The sequence below is a fragment of the Miscanthus floridulus genome, chromosome 1, assembly GCF_019320115.1.
Source record: "Miscanthus floridulus cultivar M001 chromosome 1, ASM1932011v1, whole genome shotgun sequence".
NCBI classification, from domain to species: domain Eukaryota; kingdom Viridiplantae; phylum Streptophyta; class Magnoliopsida; order Poales; family Poaceae; genus Miscanthus; species Miscanthus floridulus.
In genome coordinates, this window is record NC_089580.1 from 146,299,659 (window position 1) to 146,311,123 (window position 11,465).

The 11,465-nt window shown below is 44.5% G+C and overlaps 2 protein-coding genes across 4 annotated transcripts; one reads left to right on the forward strand and one right to left on the reverse strand.

Annotated features, from left to right (window-relative positions):
- The first annotated feature begins 778 nt into the window (after positions 1-778).
- Positions 779-3,315, forward strand: LOC136497098 (nascent polypeptide-associated complex subunit alpha-like protein 1). The gene is made up of 4 exons (XM_066492884.1): positions 779-937; positions 1,337-1,418; positions 2,568-2,698; positions 2,779-3,315. Exons 1-4 carry the CDS (start codon positions 866-868, stop codon positions 3,115-3,117), a joined length of 624 nt encoding a protein of 207 aa, XP_066348981.1. The 5' UTR covers positions 779-865; the 3' UTR covers positions 3,118-3,315.
- Positions 3,316-5,446: 2,131 nt separating this feature from the next.
- Positions 5,447-8,127, reverse strand: LOC136497108 (probable E3 ubiquitin-protein ligase RHC1A). Of its 3 annotated transcripts, XM_066492902.1 has the most exons (3): positions 7,933-8,127; positions 7,528-7,564; positions 5,447-7,018 (listed from the first exon to the last, which is right to left on the reverse strand). In XM_066492902.1, exon 3 carries the CDS (start codon positions 6,978-6,980, stop codon positions 6,123-6,125), a length of 858 nt encoding a protein of 285 aa, XP_066348999.1. In that variant the 5' UTR covers positions 6,981-7,018; positions 7,528-7,564; positions 7,933-8,127; the 3' UTR covers positions 5,447-6,122. The 3 variants fall into 3 exon arrangements, with proteins under 3 accessions (XP_066348999.1, XP_066349006.1, XP_066348992.1); XM_066492909.1 differs by lacking the exon at positions 7,528-7,564 and having other exon boundaries at positions 7,963-8,127; XM_066492895.1 differs by lacking the exon at positions 7,528-7,564.
- Positions 8,128-11,465: the final 3,338 nt, after the last annotated feature.

Genomic DNA, 11,465 nt, shown 5'->3' on the forward strand with positions numbered 1-11,465 from the left:
TGCTAGGTTATTCTTTTGCTGCGAAAATATTAGCGATAATTATGTTTCGTATCTTAGCCATATCTATTGTTCAAAAATTGTTTTTCTTAAGTCATTGTAGGGCGATGTTCTAGTAACGTATTGACTTTTACATGCTCCGCGCTAGAGCAAAAAAAATTGATAGCGATTAACCTTTTGCCCATTCTCTCTTTTCCACGTCAGTCCGAGCCTGCTCCCAGACCTACTCAGGCAGCGACATCGACCGACAACTGTTGGAGACGTCTTAACGGCCTAACCTAGAGGCTAACTGGCTGAGGCACCAAGGCGGGGTCTCAGGGGTGTTTGGTTGTCCCTTCTAAATTTTAGTCGTTGTCCTATCGAATATTTGACACATGCATGGAGTATTAAATATAGACTAATTACGAAACTAATTGCATAGTTTACGACTAATTTACGAGATGAATCTTTTAAGCCTAATTAGTCTATGATTTGATAATGTTTTGCTACATTAAACATGTGCTAATGACAGATTGATTAGGCTTAAAAAATTTATCTCGTGGGGTACTAACAAATTATGTAATTTATTTTTTTATTAATATCCAAATACCCAATACAATATCATTTTCCATACCTTTTAAATTTTAGCCACCAGATGCGAACACCCCCTTTCCACCTGCGCTCCCCGTCACCAACCACACTTCAGACGCTATATTCGTACGACCTTTTTAGAGGGATATGCAAATTCCCAACAAATGGAGGTGTTTATTGTGATCCAACCTTGAATAAATAATGTGGCAGACCTTGTGCGAGGCTGCTCTAGGGTTTTCGCCACGCCGCCGCCGCCGCTCTGCCCTCGCATCACCTCTCACAACACCGAGACACCAAGATGACGGCGCAGACTGCGGAGGAGCTCGCCACCCAGATGGAGCAGCAGAAGCTCGAGGAGCAGAAGACCGAGGTGAGATTTCGCACACACTCCTCCCGAATGGTCCGAATCAGAAGGGGAATCGGTGTCGCATAGGCTATGGATACTGTGATCCAAAAGAGAATTGATGTTTTATTGCTAGCCGCAGATCCACGAACCTGAAGTAGATTGATTTTGTAGGTGGTTCTTGGTGGATCATGTAAAGCTCCATCTTTTTATATCATTTGTTATTATTATTATTATGGACGGTGAGGAAATGGTTGGTTCTGATAGTGTTGGTCTTTTGCGGATTGTTATTGTTTTTTACGCGGGGTGGCGCGATCCTTTTTATCTCGCTTGCCGTCTTGCAACATGTTTTCGTGGTAATGTTGTCCATCAACTATTCTGATATGTGTGACACCGGCATGCTTATCTGTTGAATGCCATGGACAGGCAGAGGAGGTTGTGGTGGAGGATGAGGAGGATGACGATGAGGACGACGACGACGATGACAAGGATGATGATGAACTCGATGGTGAGTTACTATGATCTGAGAATCTCTCTTTAGTGCTATTCAGGTTGATAATATGTGAAATAGTGACGAAAGAAATGTCTTGATATCTTGGAGCTTGTAATGTTTATAATTTGTTGTCACCCTTCACCCGTCTGTCTCATTTCTGTGAAATGATTTGGCACTTCTAATGGTTCTGGATGCTTAATCTTGAACTGCTGTACATAATAGAGCAAGGGGCATGTATAGTTTTGTTTCGGGCACTGTAAATTGATATGTGAATGTTATTTGGAGTGTAAAGCCAAGTTTGTCGTGAGCAGGATTTCCCCATATCTGATGTATCATATTTCTGTGTATTTTTAGCCTGTTATTGACTTCTGTATCAATGTATGAAGGTCCAGAGTGGATTTTGTTAAGTTTGAGGTTATGCTTAGCTTATGAATGCTTGTAGGTAGTTGATGTTTTTGCTGTTACTGATTATGTCTGCCCTATTGCACTGCCTATATTGTTTTATCTATATCAGCTACATGTCAACCACATCCTTGAAAAACCCACAGATCAACTATGCATAGTCGCATACCATGCATAGACATGTAAACTGAATTGCTTAGTTAGAGCATCTCCAAGAGTTTGTCAAATTTTACTTGGCAAATTTTGTGATTTACCAACTCCTAAAATTATATGCCAAGTAAAAAAATAATCCATCTCCAAGAGTTTGGCATTTTTAACTTGGTAAAATAAAAAAACCCGTTAACAAAACGAAGAGACCCGCTAAGCGAACGAAGAGCCCCGTTAAGCGAACGAAGAGCCCCGCTAAGAAACAAAGAGCCCCGGATGCGAAGTCGTATCCCGCGCGCATATATGCGCGCTGGGGAGGCGTTTTTCCGAACTTGCCAAAGATAGGGAGGAGAGATGGGAAACTGTTGGAGGTTGTTTTTTCTCAATTTGCCAAAAAATGAAGGATGAGGAGGAGGGATGGGAAACTGTTGGAGTTGCTCTTAGGCAGTCTCACTTGTTGGTGATCAGTGCAGAAGCCTGTGGGCAAACAAATGCTATGGCATTAGTTTTCCTGTTTCCCTGTACCTTTTGAATTTGCTGTCTGTTTTATCTCTGGTGTGTGGAACAATTGCAACACCTGTGTCTGACAAGTACTGGTCACTTTTTCATCTTCAGGACAAGAAGGAGATGCCAGTGGCAAGTCAAAGCAAAGCAGGAGTGAGAAGAAGAGCCGCAAGGCCATGCTGAAGCTTGGCATGAAGTCCATCACTGGTGTCAGCCGTGTCACTGTGAAGAAAAGCAAGAATGTAATTCACCACCATTCACTCAGATCTCGCAAACTGGTGTATCTTTTGTGTTGTCTGGCTAACTATATACTTTTTTCCAGATACTGTTTGTCATCTCCAAGCCAGATGTGTTCAAGAGCCCGAATTCGGACACCTACGTCATATTCGGCGAGGCCAAGATCGAGGACCTCAGCTCCCAGCTGCAGACCCAGGCCGCAGAACAGTTCAAGGCTCCTGACTTGAGCCAGATGATCTCGAGCCCAGAGACATCTGGCCCGGGCCAGGAAGACAACGAGGAGGAGATCGACGAAACTGGTGTTGAGGCCAAGGACATTGAGCTGGTGATGACCCAGGCGTCTGTTTCGAGGCCCAAGGCTATCAAGGCCCTCAAGGCTTCTAACGGGGACATTGTCACTGCCATTATGGATCTGACAAATTAGAGCGTTGTTTCTGTCGCACCATTTTTCCTTTCGAGTGCTATGCAATGCGACTGGAGTGTTATCTGTGGACCATGTGCTTAGATGATGATGTTACCATGATTGCTTCTTCGGTAAGGTCATTCAAACACGGTTTCATCTTTGCTGGCTTGCTATATGGCAATAGTTTATAGCCCAAGCTGTTTGTCTATGGCTATGGTATTTCAGAAATGTCACAGTTCTATGGCTCTGGTATTTCGGTAACGTCACAGTTCTCTGTAATGCCATAGTTTTCTTTTCTTTATACCTCTATTGCTGTGATATGATCACTGTCAGCTCCTCATGTTTATGTCAGAACCGTCAGTCCTCATGTTTTCATTCCTTGAAGTGCTGCTGCTCTTTTGTAGCCCTGGCAAGGCGGCTCCTTTTCGTGTTTGTGCGATTTGCAGTTGCTCTGTTCTGCTAGGGAAATTAAGCAAAAATCCCGCTTTGTGCATGTGTATCTCTTCCCCGAATGTCCTTGATTGAAACAGTGATGGGCAAATACAGAGTCCATGGGTTTGGCGGAGTTAAAGTCTACGGGATGAAACAGAGCGGGCACTACTATTTCCAGCGGGACAGAAACTGTGGGTCCTGAGTCCTGGCCTGACTATCAGTGAATCGATTCACGAAGGATATGCATTTTGCAAGCAATTCCAGAGAAAGAGCCCAGAAAGACACTGCGCAGTTTCGGCAGCATCCGGATTTGTGTAGGCTCGTAGTTGTACGTAGTCATTTGGTTTGATAAAAACCAATATTACATGTATTCGATGCCTGGCCCTTGTTGGGTTCAGATCTGTATGCTCCGCGTCTGACCCCAGGCGCAGAGGAAGAGCGAGGACATGGACCTTGACTTGAATCTAACGCTTAGCAAACTAATTTCAACCAGTTATACGTTACTCCCTTTAGTCCTGGAAAAAAAATACAATTAACAATTCTATGTAGTTACGGGTAACTATTTTAAGTTTTATCCAAATTTATACAAAACAAGTATTATGATCTAAGATAAATATCGTTTTATTCATCATCGAATATATTTTATACATTATGCTGTTGTTGTACTACTACTTGACGTTGCCTCCTTTGTCCCAGGGTTGATATAACAGTAACAGGGCAGGAGCTGGTAAGCTAAAGCCCCTTTGGAATGTAGGATCTTTTTTGTTTTTGCATTTTTTTCTATGAAAAATAAACTGATTCCTACAAAATTTCTATATAACTTCTGTAAAATTCCTACGTCTCAAAGGGACCATAAATGTGTTCTTTTCCACCTGCGTGGTATTTTGCTACTGCTCGCGATCGTTCACCACCGGTGATCTACAGGTACGGAATGTACGACACAAATGGTTACGGTGGTAGCCTGGTAGGCATCCTCGCCTGCAAGACACTGCAAGCCTATGCTGCTCTGATCCCGTCCCCAATCCCATGGGCCATGGCCCATGGTTTCTGTCCCGAGCCCAGGAACGCCTGCGCGCCCTGCAGGCCACAGCAAGTCAGCAACCACAACCCCAACTCCAACTGGAAAAATTGGCCGGATAGCAACGTGTTCTGCTCTCGTGGTCACCACTCACCACACCACAGCGCCCCCTGGGATGGGACGACGACGATGCCAGCAAAACGGCGGAAGTTTCGCAGGAATGCGAGGATAAGGACCCGGCAAGGCACCAACGAGCCTCGACGAATCAGGAGTCAGGACAGGTACACGCCATCGAATCATTCTCATTCGTGCGTCCTCCATCAACTGCCCTGCCCTGCCCCATGGCTGGAAATTCAGGGTTGCCTCACGCCACCACATCAGCACATGCCGGCGAAAGTCCACATGGAGATAAACTCTAGCGAAACCGTGGACACGAAGACGACGGGCCGGTATTTCTAGTCTACTAGTCTGCTACCATTGGGATAAGAATATATAGTGATAGACAAAGAAGTACCAACTGCATTAGACCTGACAAAACAGCTTGCCTTGCCATTGTCATCACCTTCTCGTATCTGATGATGATAACCATCCAAAGTGATTAGCGTAAACACGCACTGGCAGGTACATAGTATAGTAAAAAAACACACAGAAAATGAGTTCGAGTGATCTCATGAAGGGTTACTCTACACCGGGTCAAGTTCTTCAGTGGTTTTCAAATGCTGGCTGCATGTGTGTGCATCACGGATCAGCTACCAGTTTTCAAACGAGACGTCCAACACAGGAGCACATCCACCATTGGGCAAGACAGTCAGAAGGGTCATAATCAACGCATGTTTAACAAAAAAAAAAAAAATCAGTGAACTGCAAGTAGCTCAATACAGAAATCGACACAACGCCCAATTTCAATACAAGATCCATACTAATTCCTGCCATTGGCTTAATTTATTGATGTAACCCTGAGTAGGTTGGCATACACAAGGTACCATGAGGTCAAAACGAAGCAACAGCTAGCTAAGGGAAGCTAGGTAAACGGTAGCCGGCAGATAAACCAGCCAAAGAGCATTGACTCCAATGTGAGTATTTTTCCAGTCAATTATGTCCATATATTTATTTTTCTCACAAGACAAATCTTTCGAAAATGAAAGCACACACATGTAGCCAAGTTGTGCTAGAGCTGATGGTAAACGAATGGTCAGGTATCTGGCTTCACTATTATCAGATCACAGTCGTCCATCTTTATCTTTTCTGGTAACTGACAGCTTTGTGAATAATTGTACAGCCGCGACAAAAAATCAGCCGAATATGGGCAATCATAACTGTAGCCTCTTCTAAAAAGGAGTTGAACAGCCATTAATTAGGCTTATAATTGTTTGCAAGCTCACATGTAAACCAAACCGAGTAGCTATGATGATACCATGGTAAAGTAATATACTTGCAATGAGAAACATTATGTGGCGATCATTAAAAAACCATACAGTACAGATTGAGTACTAAGATCCCACACATTAAAGCCCATTAGACCAGCGTATTGACTAAAACAGTATTTCAAACCTGAGTAAGGTTACCACAGACTAATCTAGCGAGAACTTGATGAGCGGAAAGGCCACAGGAACGAGAACGGGTTCCTTCTCCTTTGACGGCCATTGGTCCTCCCACTGTTGCTTGAACTACTTGAGCTCTGGCTTTGGTTGGTTGATCTTGTGCGTGAGCAGCTTGGTCCCGTAGTAGAACCCTGTGTTGGGAGCTCATAACGGCAAACAGGGCAGGAATTATGCTGCTCTAACCAAGGAACTATGCAATCGGAGTGGTATAAATGCTTGCATGGCATCTCTCTTGCTTCCGATCCCAACTCGAACTTCTCCTTGCAGACAGGGCAGTGTGAGTCCCCACTGAGATGCCTCTGAGTGATCTTAACTGTGGGCATAGCATCGATCGAGGACTGCGCAGCAGGTGGTGGTCCTCGACGATCGTTCTGAGTCAATTGCTCGATAAGATCATCTAATCCAGGTCCAACAAAGTAGTCTGCAATGTTGGCCCTCCTCATGCCAACACCGCGTCGTCCATTGATGAAAACATCGAATCCATTGTCCTCCGTGAGATGACCAGGGAGCTGACCACGGAAGAGCAGCCATGGCCCTGAACCAAACTCCATCTCCAGGTCTGAAAAGATGTTTGGCCTTCCTCTGACATCAACCTCCCTGTCCATCCCTGCCATACCATGCCGCATCACGGCGGAGATCGCTTCCATGATCCCGAACCTTGGGTCACGATGGAAATCAGGATCCATCCCAACGAAGTGGCTCATGAGAGCATCTACATCATCCATTTCAGCCACAAACCCAGAATCACAGTAGGGACACACCATCTCCCGGCCACGAGGCCTCACCCTCTGTCGGCATTGGTAACACCAGTATGATTGCCTGCCATCTGACATTTCTTCTGGCTAAATGTATCGCCTCCCAACTGCAAAACCTGACAAAATTTCCAAGATCTGAGCACAAAGCTCCACTAGACAGATAATAATCATATAAATTTTGAAACACGACTTACATGATCCAACTAGACCACCCAATACAACTACGTCGATAAGAAACTATGATCAGTATAAAATCTAAAACCGAGAAGACTAATTGAGTAGCCAAGAATATACTTTTTTTAAAAAAAACTTTCCAGATAAGCAGCTATAATAATTCTCTTTGCAGTGAACAGATTATTTCCAAGAAACATATAAAACTATGCGTATTTTCGTGCAGCTGTTCGTAACGAGTCAAGTAAGTAAACTCTTCACATGTCTTACGAGGACCAAGATGTGAACTGGGACGATCGAAATCGTTAAACTTTGCCTCAAACAACAGAAACTACTAAAGCTTTTCTCCAACCCACTTTCCAAACAAATCTCATGCCTTTCTTCCCACTATTATTTTCTTTAATAGGAAGGCAGCGAAAGGAGAGGGGAGAGGCAAAGATGATTCATTCCATACGTGAACAGGTTTCTTCTGATTTTGGCTCGATGAGTTCCTGAAAACAGGTAACAGAGTGGAAAACTCAAAATGGATGAATCCAAGCTCTCTCTTCTTTTTTTTTTTTTCTGAAAAGAAACTGCACCCGTCACCCTCCAGTCCCCCATCTCAATTGGGCACCAACAAGTTAGTACCGCGCGACGGGCGCCTACCGAGATCGCTCGATCGATCTCCCGCGCTGAAGAACAGCACCAAGAAATACCTAAACCAACCGCGGCCGCAACGACGGGTCGGGTTGGATTCGTGGGGGCACCACCTGGCACACGAACCCCACAAGGCACAACGGACTGAATGAATGGAGAAAGAAATGTTTGGATCCGAGTGGGCACAAAAACCTCCACAAACCGGAAAGCACGGATTACTAACCAACGGATGAAGAAACCGTCGATCCCTGACCTTAGTCCACCACCGCCGCCACGAGAGAGGAGCGGCGCCCGCGGCAACCACCACCAGACGGGGGTGAGGGGGAGGAGCGGAGGCCGCCACGAACAGGGGGTGTGGGGAGCGGAATGATGAAAAGGAAGAAGACACGGGGGCCGCCAGACAGCGCGATTTGGTTCCTCCTAAACTAGTTTAGTGCTGTGCCATAGGAGGTTTGACGCGTATTAAATACAGACTAATTATACATAGTTTCCAACTAATTTATAAAAATATATATTTTAAATTTAATTAGTTTATTATTTAACATTATAGTGATACAGTAAACATATTCTAATAATAAATTAATTAGATTTAATTAATTCGTCTCGTAAAGCCATAACGATTTGTTTTTTATCAGTATCCGTACAGCATATGCGACGCGCTCGTACTCCATCCCAACACTCCGATTGACTCCGCCCTGGGCCCACACCCCACCCTCAGTGCCGCAGTCGCTGTCCCCCCTCTCTTGGGCCCACACGGCAGCGGCAGGCCGTCCCGGCGGGTAAACAAGGAATCGATGCGATGCCCCCTCGTGTCCCGAGCCCGGGGGCGCGCGCCCCCTTGCTTTCAGCGAGATGCTTCCGCTAGTGGCCGGGCCCGGCCGGGCCGGGAGGTGTGCCGCGCGCCCCGCCGACATGTGGGCCCCGTCCTGGAGCTGAGCCTACCCGTCGGTGGAGGAGGCGGCTCAGTACCGGATGGAGCTGGAAAGGGTTTGGGGAGGGCCCAGCGCTAAATGTTCCGCAGGCCGCGCGATACGAGGCTGGATCGGCCGTCTGTGGGAAGAACGGACGGACGGATGGGGAGGTCCTGTCACGTGCTGCTGCGTCATTGTGTCCGGACTCGGGAGTGGGTTTTTTTTTGAGTGCTGACAGTAATAATAAAATAAATTATAGAAGTTTTTGTTAATATATTGTTAAATTACGAACTAATTAGGTTTAAAAAATTCGTCTCGTAAATTAGTCATAATCTATGTAATTATTTATTTTTTAGTCTATATTTAATATTCTATGTATGTGTCAAATATCCGATGTGATAGGGAGTAACCTTTAAAAGAGAAACTAAACGAGGCTCGGTTTGTTGGTAAATGCTACGAGGAATCCTAATCTCATGGCACAGGACATGCTTCGGTCGCTTCCGTGTGGACCCTTTCACAGTATACTCCTATAAAGGAACCACAATACCCATTAGTAGTTCATAAATAAATACTCTATTCAACCCAAAATAAATGTGTGGCGGTCAATTTTTTAAGTTTAATTAAGTTTGTAAAAAAAGATAACCAAATTTCAATGAGACGAACAGAGCCAATGAAGCGAACTGATCATAAATCAGTTAGTTGGGTTTCTGGTGGTGGAACCTAGCCACCTAGGTTCAAGTTCTTGACTGGCACGAGCGCTTACATTTTTCTAGATTTATTCCAGGATTTAACGGCGCTATGTTTTCAGTGGTAGGTGACGTCCCCATCGACAGTGAGGCGTCGATAATGACTTTGTGAATTTCAAGATATGTCGGCTTAGTCCTATGGAGTTGTGTGCGTGTGTTCATAGGGGTAAGTGTGCGTACGTTGTGGACATCTATGTTGTATTATGTAATTCTCAAAAAAAAAGTTGTAGCCATGAAAGACTCTAAAACCATATAGATGGTAAAAAAAACCTAGAAATACTTGAGTGTACTCTCTTAAATCTCATAGAGTATAGATTTTTCATATTTAAGTATGCTTTAACAAAAATAGTGGCTGATGTGGCATAGCGTATATCTAGTGCATAGCAAAAATTACTTTATCTGTTATTACTTCCTTTATTCTAAATTAGAAGATATTTTGTTCTAAATTATAAAATATTTTAGCTTTTCTAGATTCATAAGTTTTACTATGTACTTCCTCCTGAAAGCTCTAGTTTGATTTTGGTGAATTGATGAAACCCTAAGTGCTAACCTAGTTTATCAAAATGATTATGAGATAGGTAGCACTACTCTAAGTGGTGAAGCAAATGAAGGTCATGACATGATGATGGTGTTGCCATGGTGATGATCAAGTGCTTGGATTTGGAAAAGAAAAAAAAACAAAAAGCTTAAGGCAAAGGTATAAATAGTAGGAGCTATTTTGTTTTGATGATCGATACACTTAATGAGTGTGATCACATTTAGGATCGATAGTGAAAGGTCATAATGGCTAGAGGGGTGAATAGCCTAATAAAACTCTACAATAATACTTAACAAACCGGTTAGACAATTATAAGGCAAAGCAGTGTTGCGCTGGCCTATTAAAAATGCAAGCCACCTACCACAATTCTAGTTTATGTAGTTTCTAATCAGCACTACACTAAGTTAGTATGCTCTCATAGGCTAAATAAAGAGTCACACTAACCGAACTAACAAGCTCTCACAACTAGCTTCACTAAAGAGCTTGATAACTAGTTTGCGATAATGTAAAGAGAGAGTATGATAGTTATACCGTCGTGTTGAGGAGTGAATCAATCAATCACAAGAATGGGTATCAATAAAAACCAATCACCTTAGAATCAAAGGATGACACAATGATTTTTTACCGAGGTTCACTTGCTTGCCGGCAAGCTAGTCCTCGTTGTGGCGATTCACTCACTTGGAGGTTCACACGCTAATTGGCATGACTCGCCAAACCCTCAATAGGGTGCCGCACAACCAACACAAGATGAGTATCACACAAGCCACGAGCAATTTACTAGAGTACCTTTTGGCTCTCCACCGAAGAAAAGTCAAGAACCCCTCACAATCACCACGATTGGAGTCAGAGATAATCACCAACCTCCGCTCGATGATCCTTGCTGCTCCAAGCCATCTAGGTGGCGGTAATCACCAAGAGTAACAAGTAAATTCCACAGTGAAACATGAACACCATGTGTTTCTAGATGCAAACACTCAAGCAATGTACTTGGATTTACTCCCAATCTCACAAAGATGTTGAATCAATGATGAAGATGAGTGTGAGGACTTTGGCTAAGCTCACAAGGTTGTTATGTCAATGCAAATGGCCAAGAGAGTGAGCTTGAGCCGGCCATGGGGCTTAAATAGAAGCCCCCATGAAATAGAGCCGTTGTACCTCTTCATTGGGCACTACTCGGGGTGTTCGGACGCTTCGGTCAGATCAATCGGATGTAGGACCCTAGCGTCCAGTCGCCCGATGCTTGCCACATGTCATCGGCTTCAAAAGTTGTTCATCAGATCTCAACGGTCAAGTGTTGACCAAACGCTCTGCATAAACTGACCGGACGCTCCAGCACCAGCGTCCGATCATATCCAGTAAGCTTCCACGCGTGACCGGACGTGTCCGATCAAGCCCGACCGGACACCCCCAGTGTCCAGTCACACACTGCCTCTTAGTGTGCTGCCACGTCAGTGCAACCGGATGCAGCCATCCAGTGTTCGGTCACATTAACGCCAGCATCCAGTAGAAGACCAACGCTGCGCGTCTTCAGTAGCAACTCACCGGACACGCTGGTCCATCC